The 23,205-nt window shown below is 39.6% G+C and overlaps 2 protein-coding genes across 3 annotated transcripts in view; both read right to left on the bottom strand.

Annotated features, from left to right (window-relative positions):
• Window positions 1–1,988: 1,988 nt before the first annotated feature.
• LOC113685639 (uncharacterized) lies at window positions 1,989–8,084 on the bottom strand. The gene is made up of 2 exons (XM_089205116.1): window positions 7,922–8,084; window positions 1,989–5,188 (listed from the first exon to the last, which is right to left on the bottom strand). The coding sequence occupies exons 1-2, from the start codon at window positions 8,082–8,084 to the stop codon at window positions 1,989–1,991; spliced, it is 3,363 nt and encodes a 1,120-aa protein (XP_089061242.1).
• Window positions 8,085–14,195: 6,111 nt separating this feature from the next.
• The window catches only part of LOC149046550 (uncharacterized), a 10,166-nt gene continuing 1,156 nt past the window's right edge, over window positions 14,196–23,205 (bottom strand). Inside the window, exons 1-2 of one of the 2 annotated variants that reach the window (XM_089203508.1) lie at window positions 20,086–20,293; window positions 14,196–18,539 (exon numbers count right to left, since the gene is read on the bottom strand). In XM_089203508.1, coding sequence (XP_089059634.1) covers window positions 15,340–18,539; window positions 20,086–20,248 — 3,363 coding nt within the window. In that variant the 5' untranslated portion in view covers window positions 20,249–20,293 and the 3' untranslated portion in view covers window positions 14,196–15,339. Of the gene's footprint in view, window positions 18,540–20,085; window positions 20,294–23,205 lie in introns of those variants that run through there. The other variant, XM_089203509.1, reaches the window with a different exon arrangement.

The raw sequence follows: 23,205 nt of genomic DNA on the forward strand, positions 1-23,205 counted from the left end.
GGGGAAGGGGTTCATAAGAAAAAAAAAAAAGATTTTTAAAGGAGAAATTGCATTCCCTGAGTAGGTCATTCAAGTGAGATTATCATTACTTGCTTTCAGCGGGCTAACACCTGGTTATTTCAGGCAATTACTATTGTTTGTTCTACTTCGATCTTGAGAAACACTTAAACTGAAAGCAAGTATCAGGAGTTTCAGAAGGAGCGTTTCCTAGATATTTCGAACAGGATATGAGGACTGAATATCATTACGGCGAGTCTTTTTTTTACCCTGAACTGTGAATAAGAAGCAGGTGAACAGAGCACAGTTGCTTTTTTTGCAGGTTTTATCAAATTAACGGCTGGTTAGTTTGCAAATTTCACTCTAGATTGCCTCTATAATTAGGGTTGAAATATACAGAAATCGCATACGTCCAATCATCAATGCAGTTTCGAAACCTGTAATACTTTTAAAATGTCTGCTGAGTCATGAGCACTAAAAATAAGCTGTGCGGGGAATTTTTACAGAGTTGATTGGCGTCATTTAGCAACCGATATAAATATGAATTGCAAAGAGGTGAAACATAATTTGCAACCTCATGATTCCGCTCGTTCATATAAAATAAATTTGCCAACAACAGACCTTTAAGACGACAAGGTTTCCTGGTACAATTTAGAAGAATAAAACAAAAAACCTTTTAGAAGAAAACGTCTCCTGATACAATTTACAAGAATAAAACTGTAGTTTGGAAACCTGCGATAGTTATCAAATGTCTGTCGAGTCATGAGCACCAAAAATAATCCTTGCTGGGAAATTTGTAAGAAGAAAACGTTTCCTGATACAATTTCGAAGAATAAAACTGTGAAGTTTTCGAAGCCATCCTGTATCCCGATCAACTTGATAAAAGATAAGTCGCTTAAACAACGTAGACAGAATTTTTCATGGCGAGTAAGGCGTTGATAGGTCAGCTTGTCGAAAGGAACGGAGAATAGGACACTTTGGAGAATGTGGGTAGAGATCCCACCTTGGCCTTACATACTATATCCCCCACCACCTCTCACCCCCTCCCTCCCTTAATTCCGCAGTCCAACGACTCTCCCTGTAATATTTGTGCATACCCTGAAGACGTTAAAAAACGATCTGAGCAGGAAACATGCTCGTTAATTACAGTCACTGAGAGTAAAACGCGCTCCAGAAACAAGAGCAGGTTTCACTGAACAGATTTCCATAGAGCGTAGCTTTCTTATGTTCTGTTTGGCTATATCTTCTGTGGCATGGTAGAGATACAGATAAACAACTCTAACATAGCAGTAGCTAAACATTGTTTTTTTACCTAGACTAAATGCCACTTAATCAAACTTGAATTAAAATCCATATTCCATAAACAGAGAAGAGTACCTTAAGTCATTGTTGCATTATACCTAGACAGGTATTTCATCCCTGAACCAACAAATATCCCCCTTGATTTCATATCAAAGGTGCTCGATACAGAAAAACTTCTAATACATAACCAGCGTTCATAAAATAACATTCGACATAAAGTACCCGACGCACTCAACTAGAAAACCTACAGAAACGCCATCCATTTCAAGAGTGATTACACGAAGTTCTTTGGATACACAATGAATTAGAGAGAAGAACTCTTTCTCTACCTTGACTGACCCGTCATATGTTGTGATATAGTGTTAACCTCGGGCTGTCTTTTGTTTTCATCGTTTTTTAGACTACTAATCTTTTAGAACAGGAAAAATAACACCGAAAGAGGAAACAATCTATAACCACAACATATTATAGAGTTAACAAATACAATTCCCTAAACGACGCCACGGTCTTTTAGGTGGTTTTAGACTGAAAACTGAAACTTGTAACTACAGTAATGAAACTTTTTGGTTGGAGCCTAAATTAAGTAGTAAGCTTAAGTCACAAGATCTTGTACCCTTGATATGAGTATCAACTATATCTATGATAGTTAATTATGGCTGACGTTCGGATTGAAAAAAAGAAATTTTTAATTAGTCGATATCGTCGACTTCTGCGTCTCCCCAATGTTGGCTGTTCACGGACAGCAAATTGGTTCTTTCTTCATTCACGCCGCTTCCGCCACAAGAGCACCCACGGGAATCTTCATACCCAGTTATTATAAGACGATAGAAAATAACGCTCATTAATAGGAGAAGAATGCAAGAGTTAATAACAATTACAATCCACACATATGCTGCTGAATAACTCATGGAGCTTTCCATGGCCGAGAACCTCAACAGTATGAAGGACATTGAAAGCACCAGCAAAACAAGGGGCTCGAAAAAGTTTTCAGAAGCAAACTTGTGATGAGGAAGATCGTTATAAGGATGAAAACACAGATGAATTATAGCAAAGCCCACGAGAAGGACCCAGACAGCGAAGGTATGTAAAGTAGAGGAAGACGAAATTATGGATAACGCAATGGCTAGTAACAGGCGACGGAGTAGCATTACAATCTCAAAGTACTGCTGATACCTTGGTTTGTAAGGTAAATAAGCAGGACCAAGCCACGTGTCAAGTTTTTCACGATCGTCTTGGCTCATGCTGTTTCTTTTTCCAAAGAAAAAGAACATGAGTGAGGAGAGAAGCAAAGGAAACCCAATCACGTAGACCACTACGGAGACAAAACCAAGAGCTGATAGCGTTCTGTAAGTAACAGATGTGCATTCTATCCAAGGGGAATTTGGCATGTACAGAACATCACGGTCATTTTGGCATGGGCGTAAGATGGAAAGAGTTTGCTTTACAACTGGAAAGTAAGTGAAACTTAAACAGAAAAAGGCACTTTGACGGCATTTAAAGTGAACATTTTCCATTCGTCCTTCTCGGGGACGAACCTTGTTGTAGCTCAGCAGAACTATAAAGTAGACACCCACAAGTGCCAAGAAACCAATTGGAAGAAGGAGAATAAAAGCAAACTTACCAACAGGATTGAAAAGAGAAGGTAAATCGCATGAAAGTGAAGGGAAATACAAATTCCAGTAGCTACTCAAGTAGCTTTGAGCTGCAATGATTTTTGGAGGCCAAACGTTTGAGCTAGAAACCATGAAGTCCAGGGTTTGAATATAAAACACTGCGATGCTGATGAGTGACTTTGAACCTTTCCCTCGACTAGTCATACACAACACAAAAACCACCAGGTTCAATTTGAAAACCCAAGTGGGTAAAAATTCCAAAAGCATAAAGATCAACATTAAGAGAAAATGTACTGCTGTTACCATGAACCATTTAACAGGTCGCAAGTTGAAATTAAAAAATGACCAAAGCAGAACAAGGAAAGAAATGGTAAAAATAGTAATGAAAAAGTAGTAGTAAGTAAGATCACCTTTCACACATTGGTTGCACAATCCGCCAATTTTATAAAATCCTTCTTCACAACGAGAGCAGAATCTGTCAGTGTTTCCTGGATGACACATGCTGGATTGATCGCATGTCGTGATTAAATTTGGCGATAAACGTTTGGTGTGGGATAAATGCGGGTCGTTGGGTGATGTGTCAAGGCGACAAGTGCAAGAAGCCAGTGGATTGCACGCAGCAGGTACTGGACACTTGACGAGATGAGTAACATTCTTAGAATTAGGCGATGGCCAGTAGCCGGGAGCTATCCTCATGATGTTTGGGCGGATATCTTTCAAGGTATTGACATCAACTTGTTTGCACGTCCCTCCGTCCATACATGATTTGCATAGTCCACTATCTCCGTAAAAATGAGCATCGCAGATACAATACTTGTATTGGTAAAATGTAGGATCTAACCGAATACGTCCATTATTGAACGTAAAACGCCCTTCGGGACACGTAAAGTGATATCCTTGATGAGGCCTGATCATTCTTGAGAAGTCTGGCTGAAAGGTATTTGCCGATATGCTTGTTCCTTTCCTCATGAAAGGATTTCCTGAAATATCTAAGTATTGAAGAGCCATGAAATTTTGAGTTCCTCCTGGTAGAGAACCTGATAAGTTATTGGCAGATAGATCAATATATGATAGAACTGAGACATCGCCAAAAAAATCAGGTAATTCCCCATAAAAGTTATTGCCACTTAAATCGAAAGTAGACAATCGTAAGAAGTAGAACAAGTTCGGCAAGACAGGACTTTCTATACCACAGTAGCTTACATTTATGACAGATAAGTCCTCTTTGAAATTAAAAAGCCCCATTAAACTTTGAAAATCAATTGCCAATCCTCTATTTTCGGCCAACGATAAATAAAGACTAATGCTTCCCTTGTCATCTTTTGGCCATGGCTTGCCTTCATTAATTGACGTAAACCAGTTTTGAGATAGATCTAAAATATCAAGTGGTTTTAAAAGCAGATGGCCTGGAATATCCCCCGTAAGACGATTGTTTGCAAGATTAAGGTTTCGCAGGGCACTGTTGTTCGGAGATATTTCTGGAAGCTTACCGGATATATTATTTCCTGGCAAAAAAAGGCTAACTATGTTTGGTGGAAACTTTCGAGGTAATTCTCCCACCAAATTCACTCCCGATACGTAGACAGACGTCAACGAAGGTATTGCAAATATGTCGGAAAGGTTTCCAGACATCATCCCGGGGGTATTTCGTAAGGTAAGATCATAAAGTTTTGTCAGTTTCGAAATACTTTTGGGTATTTGTCCAGTTATGTTATTCCCGCCAATATCCAGCATCCGAAGCTCCCTCATATTCCCTAAGTCTCTTGGCAACTGTCCAGTGAGGCCTTCTCCGTCCATAGGACTGGCTATAAAGAATTGCAGATTTGTAAGATTGACGATATCCTGAGGGATCTCGCCAGAAACGGAGGAAGTACAGATGACTAAGGTCAGCAATAAACTCATATTTCCAAACAAAAAGTCTCCGAGTCTACCACGAAGGCTAGGGTTACCAGACACGCACAAAGACAATAAGTTTCGTATTTTCCACAAATTGGAAGGGAGAGAGCCATTCAAGTTGTTAAAGGGCAGCACAATGGACTTGATGTATGAATTGCCGTGACACGTGACTCCATACCAGGAACAGTGCTCTATTGAACTATTCCATCCACTGCTATTATACCATTGCTTACCATTTGTATATGTGTAAATATCTAGAAGAACTTTTCTTTCTTGCTCATGTGTAAAAGAGGTGTCATTGGTGTAATTTGGAAAGGTTCCGTGATTAAAAATGCGTCGCAAACAGTCTTCTCCTTCGACTCTCAGGAACAATTGCAAGTCTGTTGGAAAAAGATGAAATATTTATGTATTGACGATTTAGCCATTTGAAAAACTAAGGTGTCAGAGATTCTTGGGTACGGGGAAGGGGGGTGGGAGGGGCTGTAAGATTTTGGTGAGGTCATGATGAATATTATCTTGATCCCCCTTAAGGACCTTAAGGTTTTGTAATGTTCCCATGATCCCCACTCACTGGCAGTTGAGTGGAAGTTACTCTTTATGGTCCCTCCCTTTACACTCTTTTGACGATGACTGATTCCCTTCCCTTTCCCCTAGAAACTTTGTGTTCCCCCCCTCCCCTAAATTCCCATCCCCCTCCTCACCAGGCAATAAAATTTCTTCCATTTTTTCTAACTTAATGCCAGAGTAAAAAACATATTTCGCCACTTTATGACGGACAGAGAGGAGAGCAATTGACAGTCAACATTACAGACCAAATACGTAGGCTCAACCAATGACAGTGAATAATATGGGACCAAGAAGAGGGGGGAGAACTATTTTATAAAACTTGTCGAACCCACGTGGGATACTGGTTTAGCAATCAGGCTCTTAACTTGTTCTCCCAACAAACTGCGCCGGTTTATCGCATTGAAACCGCCGGAGAAATGTGTCCGGTTAAATGATTGTGTAAGGGACGAGTCTTTACTATCACCAGGGGGAGGGGGGTGGAATGAAGACTTTGCATGATCACGTGCCTTTCAGAGAGAACGGAGTAGGGATCAGTACAAGGGGGACCGCGTAGAAAATTGACTGCGAATCAGCTGCCAATGAAGGGAGGAACACAACAATATTCAGCTGAGCCTTAAGGGTGTGTCTGTGTGGGAATTTGGAAGCAAGGGAAATCATCTTCCTGGCTCACAGATTATCTGAATTACCGGGCACAGGTTACGGTTGTGAACTTTAATCAGTGGGAAGAGCTAAGGCCCATTTTTGTTTAGTTTGTACAGCTATGACATGCTGGAGGCTGTGACATCAGGGATCTCTACCTGTATGCTACCGATTCTACAGTTTACCGCATCGGATCTGCCGTTAATAAAGCATGTTACCCACTAAGCAACGCGCCTGACGACCTAAACAAATGGTGCAAGACTATCTCGTTAACATCACACTCTTCAAAATGCGAGGTAATGATCCTTGATTGCTCAATGCCCTTCGATTAACATTGGCAACGTTGACGTTGCATGGGTATGTCACGCATGGCTGCTGGTTATTATTAGAGACCGAAAAGTTACTTTGGCGAAACATCTTACGAAGATCTCCGCCCGGAAATAAATTTAAAATGGCAAAAGAATAAAGTTAGAAGCTTGGGCACATGGCTATCAATAGATCCCGAAGCCACTGTTCTTTTAAACTAAACTGAAAAATTAGAAACAATCCGAAATATCCAAGTAACTGGAAACATCGCAGACTAACCCTCTTGGGAAAAATCACGGTTTTAAAGTTTTGTCGTCTTACAACTCGTTTACATGAGAACGTGGGAAAACCATCTATGAAAATAAACACACTCTTCTCTTCATATTCTTGGAATGGAAAGGGTGACAAAATTAAACGAAGTATGATGATCGATGACTATGCGGAAGGTGATCTAAAAATGATTGACCTTTCTGCAAGGCTTTAAAAGCCAAGAGGATCACAAAATGCTTAGATACAGCCAGTCAAGGCAAGTGGAAACTTTTCTTTGATCTAGAATTAATTAGAGAGGTTTGATTGCAGCTTACCTTCCACGGGGAATCTTAATACAAAACCAATTTCAGCTATTATGATCAAAAATCAATCTTGAGGGATGCATAACCTCCGAAACTCGACTACTAGAGCAAGTATTTAGCACAACTTGCTTATTAGAATTGATCAACACCCTTCTTTTTAAAAGTATGACACAACCATTATATTGGAAAAGTAAACATTTCAAAGATGATGAGAATACCTTTCTTGCTTGACAAGAATTTCAAAATAAATTTAATATCGTGGTACAGCCTTTAGTATACAACGGAATAATTTCCGTGGGACTTATCCAACCAAATTATTTTTTTTTTCCTCTTCGTCAAGACATGTTCATGCATGCATATAAATCAAGGACCAATATTCAAACAAACTAATAATCACATTCCTTCGTCGTCAACTAAGTCAAAACAGACCAGATCAACAGTCTGTGGATAATATGCTCGATCCATTTGCCTGTGGGTTGCATGCTGACGTCAGTTTGTTTTGCTTTTTTGTTTTTTACACGAAACGAAAGGTGTTTGAAAGTCTCAATGTTATAAAAGAAATGGTTAGCGTGCAGCGTGCAACCATCAAGTTATGAATACATTTGGGAGGTTTTCTTAGCTCTCAAGAAGCGAAAGTTGCACTCGGCTATCGCCTCGTGAGACTCTTATACCCCATTCACACCAGCAAAACATGTTTTGTTAAACTGGTTTTCATTGAATGAAAATTATAAACAGAGAACTGAAAAACTTGATTTTCCATTGGATTCAAGTACTTGCTAACTTGCATTTCCAATGTGCTACATTCAAGTCAAAAATATTCGGCTAAATAGTTTCTATGAAGAAAAAAAAAAATTAAACTGTGTTTAACAAAACAACTTTTAAACATGTTTAAGCTTTGGTGTGAATGGGGCATTAGGCTTCTTCCGTGCTCAGCAACCTTCTGCGTGCATCCATAACTCGATAATTGTTTAGATTTAATGAGATGACTCAAGTGTTTGCTGCGCCATAACTCTACTCTCTTGTACTCACCATAAGTATCTCGAGGCCACGATGCTTCAGCTTGTCCAACTTGCAGACCAAATATTTGGTAAAAAACGATGCCAAGGAAAATAAACTTGTACCTCCCATACTGAAACGGAAATTTGATGCTTTTGGTCCGCGAAGCTTCCTTCTGGGTTCCGAACTTGGCCATGTTTCTAGCTCTGTAAGAGTATCGTTTACACGGTGTTCCCTTTATTTGCACATCAAATCGCAAACGGGCTAATGAGAGCTCTTTTGGAGGCCTGCCATGATTTCTAAAATAAGAATGCCAGTGATGCGTTAAAAAGGAAACAAGTGTGCGGAAGTGAATGTACAGCTCTAGGCGGAGTTCTTTTCAATACCCTTATTTTAATTCTTTGTTGAATTCTAGAAAACTAAGAAAACTAAACAGATTGTGAAAAAGAGAGGAAGGCGTTCATAAGAAAAAAAAGATTTTGTAAAGGAGAAAGTTGCAGTCCCTGAGTAGGTCATTCAAATGAGATTATCATTACTTGCTTGCAGCTGGCTAACCCTTGGTTATTTCAGGTAATTACTATTGTTTGTTCTACTTCCGTCTTGAGAAACACTTAAGAGTAAATGTCAATAAAAATCACAGATTATCGCGATTTGGTTCATTTTTTGCCTGTGGGTAGCCTTATCTAATAAACAAACGGAAATGGGGTTAGATTTTTGAAAGATGCACTTTAACGGGAATAATTTGTTTTAACATTTCCGGGGGTAAATAGCTCAAATTTCACCAAGCGCGATCCTGAAATTATGCACTTTTCGGGCACTTGTCATGCTAACAAAAATGTAACGGAAGGACTTTTCTAGTTATAGATTTATTGAGTTGGACTTGCATTATCGAGACAAAGTGTTAGTTTTTGTCTCATGTTATTCTTGGAGGAGCTACGTCCCTATTAAGAAACGACATCTTCGGCCTTTTGAAATTAAGGCAAAGGTGGCCTAGAATAGCTTGGCAAAAATACATGTGGTAGTGTCTCAAAGTTTACAATAACACTACCAAGAAGCCTTGAAAGATAGTTCTTTACGATTTGGGTTTTATTTCTTTGGGACCAAAGATAAGGAGGTTTCACAAGCAGTGGTGAGCTCGAGTGACTGAAATCCGATATGTAGGACTCTGCTGTCACGCAACGCCTTCATGTAAATAATACACGCACCGCTTTTATAATTAGCGGATCAGTTATTCGTAAAACGTTCAGTGCTCAGTTACTTGGAAGAGCATGTAAACTCCTGGACTAATTGTGAGAGTCGTGCGATGAATGGCTTTTTCCTCTTCTGAGGTGAAATGTCAGAAATATCCAGCCCAAGGTCGATGCACATGTCTCTTAGCCTATCCACTCTTAAAGTTGTGAGTGTACGTTTTTGTACAAGTTCGCAGATGTTTAGATCGAAAGATACAATCGGATGTTGAATAGCCACATCTCTCATCACATTTTCACACACTGCAGATTGATAAATCTCAGCTTCGGCGGAAAATTCGTCCTTGTCGACGCTCTCCATGTCCACTTCTAAGACTTCACTAGCTTTTGCTTGGTTACAGGCGGCTGTAACTTCTAATCGCTTCTTTGCTGAAAGACGGCTGAAGAAGCCACTAATCTGCTGCGACGTAAGGACTTCATCAGGTTGAAATCGGCGTTCCCCCGCTTGGTCTCTTGCTAGGCCTATGGTTTTCGAAACTTCCTGTGGATCGCTTTTCCATCCACTATACTCCCCTTTTTGAGATTGGTCAGTTAAGAATTGGGTCTATTTCCCTGTAAAACGCACCTTTTTCTTAATTGTCTTCAGGGCCCAACCATTGGAAGAGGCGGCAAGCCGTCACTATTTGATTGTACAGCAACTTGAACGCTTGGTATTCGACTGCGTCCCTCCATCAGCTTGGAAGAATATTCTCTTTTAGCTTTATCGTAGAGAGTTTCCTGTTCGAGCATTATTTGGTGTTTTCCAGTACCTAGGTGTGTCTGGAGGTTTGCAAAGCGACTGTAGGCTTTTACACATCCTTCTTCTGGACACGGGAAAAGCATGTCAGCTGGCTTATATTCCCCAATACAGCTTCGATCTTGGTTTTCGCTTTCAGTTGAGAAATTTGCTTTAACAGAGCTTTCCTTAATATGTCGTCGTCTCACAATCTTGAACGTCGGTGCGCCACTTGGATTCTGCGATGGCGAGTCTAGGATTTCCACTTTTTCGGGCTACTTCATGACTCCTTCGAACTTAGCCCATGGCACTACTTTACCAGAACCCACAGTGAATGCTCTCCACACTCGTACGCCACTTTCATAGTACTCAAAATTGTTGAGTAAGCTTATGCCATCCCATTTGATATTAAAGGTGGTTGACTGTTTGGCAGCAACATGACTTGCTTTCACTCCTGTGGTTTCTTCGCGAGATTCAATGGCTGTTTTGAACTGTAGAGTGTTGATGACATCATTACCTTCGTTTACGTACCTTCCAACGTACCTTCCCTTGATTTTTGCCGCTTTGCGATCACATACCCCCTTCCCACCTTGAAGGTCCGAAAAGTCGTTTCTTACAACAGCCACTCCGATGGCATCACCGGCCAGCTTAGCTGAGATGATTGAATTTCCGCTGTAATAACAGCCAGTGTTATCTTGTTTGTAATAAGCCATTTCCAGCTCTGGAATTTCCTTTTTCAGGGTAGTGAGGCAGTCAAGCATTATCGAAGCCACAGTCACACTGTCTTGGACGGAGCTTTGAAATACATGAACAGGTGTCTGCGATTCACCTCGCTTCGCAAACCAATCTGACTGTGCCTCTCGATATTTTCGGGGCATATATTTCATTGTCCAGTCCTGGACTAACAACACCGATCGGCTCTCGAGTTTGGCTAAAACTGAATGCTTCGCCTCAGTTTGGTGGACTGAACATAGCTGATGGGCTTTCCAGCTAATGATATCATCCCTTGCCTGTTTGATTGTATGCTGCATGTCAGCTTGATCTTCTGCTGACGAAAGCGCACTTGAACACTCATCTTCTATGGTACACAATACTTCCTGTAATTCAAAACACTGCTCATATGACTCATTGTGGAGATGGTCGCAGGAGCCCCGAAATTCAGCATTGCTTGGGTCACTTAGCGCGTAACTTCGATAATGAGGCCTCCACTGCATGTACCTAAAATAAAAAGTAAAATGACGAGCGCGTGATTCAGCGTATATCTGCAAAGCATTGCATGCGCATCTGATCGACATGTCAAAAAGATTACTTAACCGATTCTCAGCGTTGTATGCATGTGTGTAAGCGTTTTACTGTGAATTGTAAACTGTTATTTCATAAATTAAGCATAAAGAAGACTTGGAGGGAAAGAAAGAGGTAGCCGTGAATCATAGTAAGAAGTTTACTGCATCACTTCTGCGAAGGCAACGCATAATTATAAAATATGCACCCACCTTGTAGTCGCCCTTTAGGTACTGCTTCGAAAAACGAAATTGCTGCTTAATTTCCCTCGCTCATTGCTGAGTCTTGCCACAGTCAACAAGCTTGTCTACGAGTTTTTCTAAACCATCAATTGCTTCCATTCCTGATGCTGAAAAGTTATCAAGCCCTTGTAGAGACTTGCGAACAGATGAAGAACACACGGCCCAAACTCTCTGTAGAGTTCTCTTAATCATAGGCTCAAAGTTGGTTTCACAGCAGTATTGTTGATACTATTGGACAATACGCTCTGGTATCATTGTTCTGATAACATTGGGTGTTTTTATGATCTCGCCAGTCGACAATTTTAGAAGTTTTTCCCCGAAAGGAACATCTTGAATAACGTGTGGACTCGTTACAAAATGCTCTAATTTTACAGGTTCAATTCTCATTCTCCTTTTCTCCTGGTTTGGGAGAGGAGCAGCTCTTCCGTGTATCAGGCTTCACGAAAATCCCGCTTCTTGCTAAGATAAGTTCAATCTCTGTCTCAACACCTGAAAATTGTAAAAAACGCTTGTGCCTTCCTCTGCACTACAAACGCCACCTACAATATCAAGTATTGCTGGAGTTAAAGCAACCATTGTGTTTATTCCCTTCACCGACGCTTAACGCTTTTGTTTTTTGTCTACTTTCGTTAACTGATCACATTTGTTTTACGCGGGAAAATTGTATCTGTATTTTCGTTCCATAGGGTTTTCACTGTACGGTTTATATTTGTGAAATTTTGTAAAGTCTATTTCTTTGTTGTATCGTTTTCGTTCATGATAGCAATATATTTGTTTAGATTTCTTATGTGAGGCAGAATGAATTGTCTGTTGATCTCGTTAAGTAACAGATTATCATATGTCACGCAGAGTGACAGGAACCTGTGAAAAATTAAAATCCGACAAATCCCTAGCGTTACCTGCCGTTTTGTACGGGACCCTTTTTATGTGGGACGTCAAAAAAACCAAAATTAGGATCAAAGTAGACTAAACGTAACTGGGTTGTGACACGCTGTAGAAAATGACAACAACAAGTAACTTTATTTTACTCATCCCGGCTTAGTGGCTTCAATGAGTTAGCCGGTCGGCCCCCCTCACACCAAATTGCAAAGTACAGTATTTCGAAAATATCTTCCAAGCGGAATAACAAGGGCCTATAAAAGATTTCTAAGGTAAGGAACTATTGATGTAAAAGCAAACATAAAAAGCTAAGTGCGGCTGCGACTCAAACAATGCTTTGCTTGTGTCGTTGCAATGTTGATTTTGTTCATGTCAATATGGCGCCATTTATAATTTTAGCGAAGTTTGGTTGGTTGGTATATCAAAACAGCAGAAGACACCAGAAAAATCAGTCAATGAATTTGAAGACACATCTTATAAGCCCTTGTGATAGTATTGCTGGAGATTTTGAGAAACTACCATATGTATTTTTGCCACACTACATTAGCCCGGGTTTGGCGTGAATTAAAAATAGCGAACAAGTCCATTGGTAATTAACCCGTGGTTTCGTCAGGAAGGACACAATACAAAAAATATCATTATATCTTGGCAATGGAAGGCCACATGTATGTATGTATCATGTATCATGCAAGGACGGCCTGAAAACTGCATAATTTAGAGCTCACACGCACTCATTTTCGATCATGCAATTAGTAACGGTTTATTTCCGTTAAAATGAATATTTACACAAACTAACCTCACTTCACTTTAAGTAGTACCTATAGCTACCTGTAGGCAAAAAATGGGACGAAACGATTTTTTGACCATGTTCGCGATTTTGGTATTTTTCTTTTATTTTTAGAGATATTCACTCTTAAACTGAAAGCAACTATCAGGAGTTTCAGAAGGAGCGTTTCCTAGATATTTCGAACCGGAAATGAGGACTGAATATCATTACGGCGAGTTTTTTTTTCACCCTGAACTATGAGTAAGAAGCAGGTGAATAGAGCACAGTTGATTTTTTTTACAGGTTTTCTCAAATTAACGGCTTGGGTTGATGTAGTTTGTAAATTTTACTCTTAATTGTCTCTATAAATAGAGTTAAAATGGACAGACATTGTATATGTCCAATCATCAATGCAGTTTCGAAACCTGTAATAGTTTTCAAATGTCTGCCGAGTCACGAGCACCAAAAGTAAGCTGTGCGGGGAAATTTTACAGAGTTGGTTGGCGTCATTTAGCAACCGATTTAAATATGAATTGCAAAGAAGTGAAACATAATTCGCAACCTCATGATTCCGCTCGTTCATACAAAATAAATTTGCCAACAACAGACTTTTAAGACGACAAGGTTTCCTGGTACAATTTAGAAGAATAAAACAAAAAACCTTTTAGAAGAAAACGTTTCCTGGTACAATTTAGAAGAATAAAACAAAAAACCTTTTAGAAGAAAACGTTTCCTGATACAATTTAGAAGAATAAAACTGTAGTTTCGAAACCTGCGATAGTTATCAAATGTCTGTCGAGCCATGAGCACCAAAAATAAGCCTTGCTGGGAAATTTGTAAGAAGACAACGTTTCCTGATACAATTTCGAAGAATAAAACTGTGACGTTTTCGAAGCCATCATGTATCCCGATCAACTTGATAAAAGATAAGTCGCTTAAACGACGTAGACAGAATTTTTCATGGCGAGTAAGGCGTTGATAGGTCAGCTTGTCGAAAGGCACGGAGAATAGGACACTTTGGAGAATGTGGGTAGAGATCCCACCTTGGCCTTACATACGATATCCCCCACCACCCCCTCCCTCCCTTAGTTCCGCAGCCCAACGACTCTCCCTGTAATATTTGTTCGTATCGTAAATGATTACTTCCACATTGCAGAGAAAGTTTTAATTCAAGATACCTTAAACTTAGTACAAAACTGAGTTTTAAAGTTTTAATATAGAAACGTGTAGTATATCATTTTCTCTGACACTTGAAAAAAACTTGGTTCAAGATATCGATATATATATCTTACAAGTTAATGCTGAGCTAGACTACAGACGAACGCATGAGCTTCAGCCATTAAAGCAGACGATGAGGACAAGCTAAGTGGGACATTTTTTTTTTAAAGTGGAGGGGGGGGCTAATACCCCTCAGTCCCTCCCCCTGCGCGGTCCCTGAAGACGTTAAAAAACGATCTGAGCAGGAAACATGCTCGTCAATTACAGTCACTGAGAGTAAAACGCGCTCCAGAAACAAGAGCAGGTTTCACTGAACAGATTTCCATAGAGCGTAGCTTTCTTGTGTTCTGTTCGGCTATATCTTCTGTGGCATGGTAGAGATACAGATAAACAACTCTAACATATAGCAGTAGCTAAACATTGTTTTTGTACCTAAGACTATATGCCACTTAATCAAACTTGAATGAAAATCCATATTCCATAAACAGAGAAGAGTACCTTTAGTCATTGTTGCATTATGCCTAGACATGTATTTCATCCCTGATCCAACAAATATCCCCCTTGATTTCATATCAAAGGTGCTCGATACAGAAAAACTTCTAATACATAACCAGCGTTCATAAAATAACATTCGACATAAAGTACCTAACGCACTCAACTAGAAAACCTACAGAAACGCCATCTATTTCAAGAGTGATTACACGGAGCTCTTTGGATACACAATAAATTAGGGGGAAGAACTCTTTCTCTACCTTTACTGACCCGTGTTATGTTGTGATATAGTTTTAACCTCGGGCTGTCTTTTGTTTTCATCGTTTTTTAGACTACTAATCTTTTAGAACCGGAAAAATAACACCGAAAGAGGAAAGAATCTATAACCCCAACATATTATAGAGTTAACAAATACAATTCCCTAAACGACGCCACGGTCTTTTAGGTGGTTTTAGACTGAACACTGAAACTTGTAACTATAGTAATGAAACTTTTTGGTTGGAGCCAAAATAAAGTAGTAAGCTAAAGTCACAAGATCTTGAACGATGAGTATCAACTATATCTATGATAATTAATTATGCAGGACGTTCAGATAGAAAAAAAAATTTAAATTAGTCGATGTCGTCGACTTCTGTGTCTCCCCAATGTTGGCTGTTCACGGACAGTAAATTGGTTCTTTCTTCATTCACGCCGCTTCCGCCACAAGAGCACCCACGGGAATCTTCATACCCAGTTATTATAAGACGGTAGAAAATAACGCTCATTAATAGGAGAAGAATGCAAGAGTTAATAACAATTACAATCCACACATATGCTGCTGAATAACTCATGGAGCTTTCCATGGCCGAGAACCTCAACAGTATGAAGGACATTGAAAGCACCAGCAAAACAAGGGGCTCGAAAAAGTTTTCAGAAGCAAACTTGTGATGAGGAAGATCGTTATAAGGATGAAAACACAGATGAATTATAGCAAAGCCCACGAGAAGGACCCAGACAGCGAAGGTTTGTAAAGTAGAGGAAGACGAAATTATGGATAACGCAATGGCTAGTAACAGGCGACGGAGTAGCATTACAATCTCAAAGTACTGCTGATACCTTGGTTTGTAAGGTAAATAAGCAGGACCAAGCCACGTGTCAAGTTTTTCACGATCGTCTTGGCTCATGCTGTTTCTTTTTCCAAAGAAAAAGAACATGAGTGAGGAGAGAAGCAAAGGAAACCCAATCACGTAGACCACTACGGAGACAAAACCAAGAGCTGATAGCGTTCTGTAAGTAACAGATGTGCATTCTATCCAAGGGGAATTTGGCATGTACAGAACATCACGGTCATTTTGGCATGGGCGTAAGATGGAAAGAGTTTGCTTTACAACTGGAAAGTAAGTGAAACTTAAACAGAAAAAGGCACTTTGACGGCATTTAAAGTGAACATTTTCCATTCGTCCTTCTCGGGGACGAACCTTGTTGTAGCTCAGCAGAACTATAAAGTAGACACCCACAAGTGCCAAGAAACCAATTGGAAGAAGGAGAATAAAAGCAAACTTACCAACAGGATTGAAAAGAGAAGGTAAATCGCATGAAAGTGAAGGGAAATACAAATTCCAGTAGCTACTCAAGTAGCTTTGAGCTGCAATGATTTTTGGAGGCCAAACGTTTGAGCTAGAAACCATGAAGTCCAGGGTTTGAATATAAAACACTGCGATGCTGATGAGTGACTTTGAACCTTTCCCTCGACTAGTCATACACAACACAAAAACCACCAGGTTCAATTTGAAAACCCAAGTGGGTAAAAATTCCAAAAGCATAAAGATCAGCATTAAGAGAAAATGTACTGCTGTTACCATAAACCATTTAACAGGTCGCAAGTTGAAATAAAAAAATGACCAAAGTAGAACAAGGAAAGAAATGGCAAAAATAGGAATGAAAAAGTAGTAGTAAGTAAGATCACCTTTCACACATTGGTTGCACAATCCGCCAATTTTATAAAATCCTTCTTCACAACGAGAGCAGAATCTGTCAGTGTTTCCTGGATGACACATGCTGGATTGATCGCATGTTGTGATTAAATTTGGCGGTAAACGTTTGGTGTGGGATAAATGCGGGTCGTTGGGTGATGTGTCAAGGCGACAAGTGCAAGAAGCCAGCGGATTGCACGCAGCAGGTACTGGACACTTGACGAGATGAGTAACATTCTTAGAATTAGGCGATGGCCAGTAGCCGTGAGCTATCCTCATGATGTTTGGGCGGATATCTTTCAAGGTATTGACATCAACTTGTTTGCACGTCCCTCCGTCCATACATGATTTGCATAGTCCACTATCTCCGTAAAAATGAGCATCGCAGATACAATACTTGTATTGGTAAAATGTAGGATCTAACCGTATACGTCCATTATTGAACGTAAAGCGCCCTTCGGGACACGTAAAGTTATCTCCCTGATGAGGCCTGATCATTCTTGAGAAGTCTGGCTGAAAGGTATTTGCCGATATGCTTGTTCCTTTCCTCATGAAAGGATTTCCTGAAATATCTAAGTATTGAAGAGCCATGAAATTTTGAGTTCCTCCTGGTAGAGAACCTGATAAGTTATTGGCAGATAGATCAATATATGATAGAACTGAGACATCGTTAAAATAATCCGGTAATTCTCCATAAAAGTTATTGCCACTTAAATCAAAAGTAGACAATCGTAAGAAGTAGAACAAGTTTGGCAATACAGGACTTTCTATACCACAGTAGCTTACATTTATGACAGATAAGTCCTCTTTGCCATTAAAAAGCCCCATGAAACTTTGAAAATCAATTGCCAAGCCTCTATTTTCGGCCAACGATAAATAAAGACTAATGCTTCCCTTGTCATCTTTTGGCCATGGCTTGCCTTCATTAATTGACGTAAACCGGTTTTGAGATAGATCTAAAATATCAAGTGGTTTTAAAAGCAGATGGCCTGGAATATCCCCCGTAAGACGATTGTTTGCAAGATTAAGGTTTCGCAGGACACTGTTGTTCGGAAATATTTCTGGATGCTTACCGGATATATTATTTCCTGGCAAAAAAAGGCTAGCTATGTTTGGTGGAAACTTTCGAGGTAATTCTCCTACCAAATTCACTCCCGATACGTAGACAGACTTCAACGAAGGTATTGCAAGTATGTCGGAAAGGTTTCCAGACATCATCCCAGGGGTATTTCGTAAGGTAAGATCATAAAGTTTTGTCAGTTTCGAAAAACTTCTGGGTATTTGTCCAGTTATGTTATTCCCGCCAATATCCAGCATCCGAAGCTCCCTCATATTCCCTAAGTCTCTTGGCAACTGTCCCGTGAGGCCTTCTCCGTCCATAGGACTGGCTATAAAATATTGCAGATTTGTAAGATTGACGATATCCTGAGGGATCTCGCCAGAAACAGAGGAAGAACAGATGACTAAGGTCAGCAATAAACTCATATTTCCGAACAAAAAGTCTCCGAGTCTACCACGAAGGCTTGGGTTACCAGGTACGCACAAAGAAAATAAGTTTCGTATTTTCCACAAATTGGAAGGGAGAGAGCCATTCAAGTTGTTAAAGGGCAGCACAATGGACTTGATGTATGAATTGCCGTGACACGTGATTCCATACCAGGAACAGTGCTCTATTGAACTATTCCATCCACTGCTGTTAAACCATTCCTTGCCATTTGTATATGTGTAAATATCTAGAAGAACTTTTCTTTCTTGCTCATGTGTAAAAGAGGTGTCATTGGTGTAATTTGGAAAGGTTCCGTTATTAACAATGCGTTGCAAACAGTCTTCTCCTTCAACACTCAGGAAGAAATGCAAGTCTGTTGGAAAAAGGTCAAATATTGATGTACTGATCATTTAGCCATTTGAAAAACTAAGGTGACAGAGATTCTTGGGTACGGGGAAGGGGGGTGGGAGGGGCTGTAAGATTTTTGTAAGGTCACGTTGAATATTTTCTTGATCTCCCTTAAAACCCTTAAGGATCCCTAATCACTGGCAGATAAGTGGAAGTTACTCTTTATGGTCCCTCCCTTTATATTCTGTTGGCGATGACTGATTCTCCTCCGTTTCCGCAAAAACCTCTGTGCTCCTTCCCAAATTCCCATCCCCCCTCCTCACCAGGCAATAAAATTTCTTCCATTTTTTTCTAACTTAAGACTTTCTTAACTTGCTAAAGTAAAAAAAAAACCTATTTCGCCACTTTATAACGGACAGAGAGGAGGGCAATTGAAAGTTAACATTAGAATCCAGGTATATAGGCTCAACCAATAACAATGAATAATATGGGACCAAGAAGAGGGGGAAGGGAGGGAGGGGGTAGGGCTATTTGATAAAACTTGTCAAACCTACGTGGGATATATACTGATTGAGTAATCAAGCTCTAAACTTGTTCTCCCAACAAACTGCGCTGGTTTATCGCGTTGAAACCTCCGGGAAAATCTCTTCGGTTAAATAATTGTGTGAGGGACGATTCATTATCATCACCAGGGGGAGGGGGGTGGAATGAAGATTTTTGCATGATCACGTGCCTTTTAGAAAGAACGGAGTAAGGATCAGCAGAAGGAGGGACCGTAGAAAATAGACTGCGAATCAACTGCCAATGAAGGGAGGAACACAACAATATTCAGCAGAGCCTTAAGGGTGTGTCTGCGTCGGAAGGGGAAGCGAGGAGGATCAGTAAATCCTGATACAGCCAAACTTTCTCCTTTCCCCCTCCCTCAGGATAAATAATGACCGATCATTCTTGGTATTGTACCTAAACTAAAATATACTGCGTATAAAAGGCTCATAACGTATACAAAATATGCACACAGCTTCTGTGGCAGACCCACACTAAAAGATGTCGAGCGTTTTCAGAACGGGTCAGTCAGCGAACCCTATAAGAGATCTCTTTATGGGCGAACATTAATAAGCGAACCTTCCATCGAGAAACATACTATATCAACTGGGACATCTAATGTGAACCGAGAGAAGCATATCTCATCGAGTATGTAAACGTGATCGTGAACCAAGCAGAATACCAAGACGATGTTTGAAAATTTAAGAAACAAAAGCAGGAAGGTTAGGGAATTGGTCTATGCACGTTTTCTTTCATGAACATATGAGAAACCTGCATCTCTGTCATACCAAGGGAAAAAACAGTTACTGGATAAACCAATAATTAGATAATGCAAATGCAGGCACAAAAACAAAGCTTCTTTCCAACAGAAAGCACGAGTGCACACACCTATGTGTCTAGTTTTAGTATGGTTTGGGGTGTTACGGAAATCTCTGCGAGTCTCCCGAAGTGTTTGCATGATCAAACATGATGCTGAGTTTAAGCTTTCCTTGCCGCTAAGGAAACTATGCAACGTCTTTCGCACTCACCGTAAATATCCCTCGGTCGTAATGTTTCCGCCTTTCCGTCCAGCAAAGTGACTGCCCGGTAAAAAACGATGCTGAGGAGAATTAACTTGCATTTTCTGAACAAATATGAAAATTGCATAATATTGGTAAGAAACATTCCACGGTGAGCTCCTGATACAGTCATGTTGTGAGCCTGAGAACAGGCCTTGAAATATTCCTTTATCTCAAGAGTAACAGGCAGCTATTGTTCAGTATGCACGTTTTGTCCTATTATTAATGCTCTGCATGTATCATATTCTAAATTAGGAAAGAACTGATGCAGAAAGACTGAAGAAAGAAGTCGATGATTTTCTGGGTTAATGAAGCGGTGCTTTTCAAAATATATGTTATTTAGTTCTGTACTTCCTGTATTAAATTCCTTTGAAATGCGCTCATTTTTTATTTCCTCGTCGCCAGTAAGAGTTTTCAATACAATTGCTCCTCTTGCCACCGGGATCCTTTCGTATCGTTGTGATGCAAATTCGTATTCGTATGGTTCGTATGGTAATTAAAAATCATGGCGAATATTCTGGCTTCGAAACTGAATATTTTTAGAGGTGCTTGAAAGTTTTTATGTTAAAGCTTCGAAACTCAAATAATTTGGCGAGGTTGGGTAGTTATGTCCACATGCACTTTCGATACTATTGATCTTGAAGATTTTAGCTTCGTCATGCGTTCTTAGATAAGCTGTAAGAATTTTTTATTGAGTGTTAAAGGGAGGGGTTTAACATATTTTAGTAGTGAGACAAACACACACAAAAAGTTTTACAAAATTAAACAAAACATAGTACTATTTGTATCCTTTAACACGCACAGGAATCCTTGGTGCCACCTAGAGGAAACGATTTAAAGAAAGACTGCAGATGAAGGGTAGGAAGTGGCCGCGAAAGGGGAAACTTTTTGCAAATGCACGATACATTTGGATAAATTTGTGACTGCTAACCATAGCATCTTTTAAAAACTTAGCTAATAGAGAGGCGCAATTCAAGTTTGGTCAGAATTTTCGTGCTTGCGATAATCTCATCGACCCAAAACATCTTAACCTCTAGTCCTTGATTACTGGCTCAGAAGCAACTATCGATAACGCGCTAAAAGTCAATTCGATCAAATCAATTATTATTATTATTTCCAGCTATGTATTTCCTTTCACTCATGACACAAATGATTTCTAGAGTTTTCTTGTTACAATGTACGGTGTAGGATGGTTCTCAGCTTATTTAATTTGCATCAATTTAATCAATTTTTCGTCGTTAATTCATATTGAAAGCATGCTGGCCCCGCTTGGCTGGGTCGTTAGTGTTGTTTGTCCTCCGGGAGTTTTCCTTCGAATGTTCGAGATCCCACTAGGTAATTTTGTGTCGAGTCGAGACAAGAATTTTCCGGTTGGGAACTTTTGCTCAAGGGTAGCATCCCAGATCATTTATATAGCCAAGAAAAATAACAGACCAATATTTTCTCTTAACAAATCGACCCAAGAGATTCAAAGGAAAAAACAACGTTGGTAGAGTGAGTAGTGAGATGGCTGGCGGGAAACAGTCATCAGAGTCAGGGCAAATGCGTAAAGACATAGACTCAACGTAGAGAGGTAGAGTCTTTTCTTTCTAGGTCCTTGGGTCAATGTTAGACTATGTATGGAATGTTTCATCCAAAACCGGGATCATGACTACTTTGGATAATTTTACTGCGTGCCATACAGGTACAGGCAGATGTTGAATAAAAGTTTGCTTATTTTTTTTATTAGTACACATTTCTTTTTCCAAGAGTCATGTTTATCCGGCCTATGCTGAATTCTAATTTTCAAATCAATGTTTGTATTCTTTTAAACATTCTTAGATCTCCCAGTATCAGTTAGTATTCATGCAAATTAAACCAATCCTTCTAACATTTTATTATGTGTAGGGATTGGTATCGGCTATAAAAGTATGATCAAATCAAAGTTTTGTGACAAACCTATGCATCAAATTTATGTTAAAGAAATGTAAAATGGTTTCCGTGTTTATATAGCCTGATGTAAACACTTGGGAGGTTGGGAGAACACGAGATAAGCGTAGGAAACCACGACGCGAAGCAGAGTGGTTTCCAGCCTATCGAGTTAAGGCTAAAAAAACGGTTTCCGTGTAAACACGGAAACCATTTTCCATTTCTTTTATAAAATAACTAATGAAAGAGCCTCTTCTTGCAACGAAGGAAAGCGACGTGCTTATTGTTGTTGTTCATTTGGCTTTTCGGCCGTTTCTTGAATACTGGGAAAATTAAACTCCAAAGAAAAATTAGGAAAATCTTCTTCTTCCATTACTGTACTCAAAACAAACTTAAAGAAACTGAGTTGCTGCTAAATAAATAGCAGGGAGAACTCCGCGAGAAGATTCAATATGAAAACCGTGTTTACATACGCTCATGTAAAATTGTTTATAGCCAATCAGAGCGCGCGTACTATTTGAATTATTTTATAAAAGAAAATATTGAATTCTTCTTAACCTTTTAAACCCTAAGAGTGATTGGCATCAAACTTCTCTCTACAATATCATCCCTGAATCACACGTCAGGGTTAGGAGAATAAAGGAAATGATCACCAACGAAAGGAGCTTTTGATTAGTAAACAAATTCTCCTTGTCAGCACCTAAGGAAATGTATGAAGAGCAGTACGGGGAATATACATACTTATTTTAGTGTGTAAAGGGCGAAAACTAGTATATCAAAATAAGAATGAGGTAGCAGGCACAAGTATGGCTTTTCGCCATGATAGTTTCCAGGTTTGAAAAAAGTCACTGCCTACTTAAATCCTCAGTTCCTTTGCCTTTACCCCGTCAAAACATTGGCAACAGGAGTGATTAGCAAATTAATGATACAGACAAGAGAGCCTATCCCCACATACACCCTCCTCAATCCTTTTAGCTTACTATGGACACGGCATTTTAAATATAGTGCATATGCCACAAATTTTCTATTTCTCCGACTAATTATTTTGTAATAGTGTTTCCAAGATGTAGAAAATGGTTGGGTTGAAACATAATACAGATTTGCCAGTATAAAGTCAAATGAAAAAGTTTTACATATCGATAAAATTTATTTTTGGGTTTCATGTTCACATGTTGCAACAAT

Source organism: Pocillopora damicornis, chromosome 4 (genome assembly GCF_964200805.1).
Source record: "Pocillopora damicornis chromosome 4, jaPocDami1.2, whole genome shotgun sequence".
Taxonomy (NCBI): Eukaryota; Metazoa; Cnidaria; class Anthozoa; order Scleractinia; family Pocilloporidae; genus Pocillopora; species Pocillopora damicornis.

Bases quoted from the DNA above. Each gene is read 5' to 3' on its own strand.
- LOC113685639 (XM_089205116.1), bottom strand. From the start codon at position 8,084: ATGGCCAAGTTCGGAACCCAGAAGGAAGCTTCGCGGACCAAAAGCATC. The intron at 5,189-7,921 runs GTGAGTACAAGA...TTTTTCCAACAG, and splicing joins GTGGCCTCGAGATACTTATG to ACTTGCAATTGTTCCTGAGA.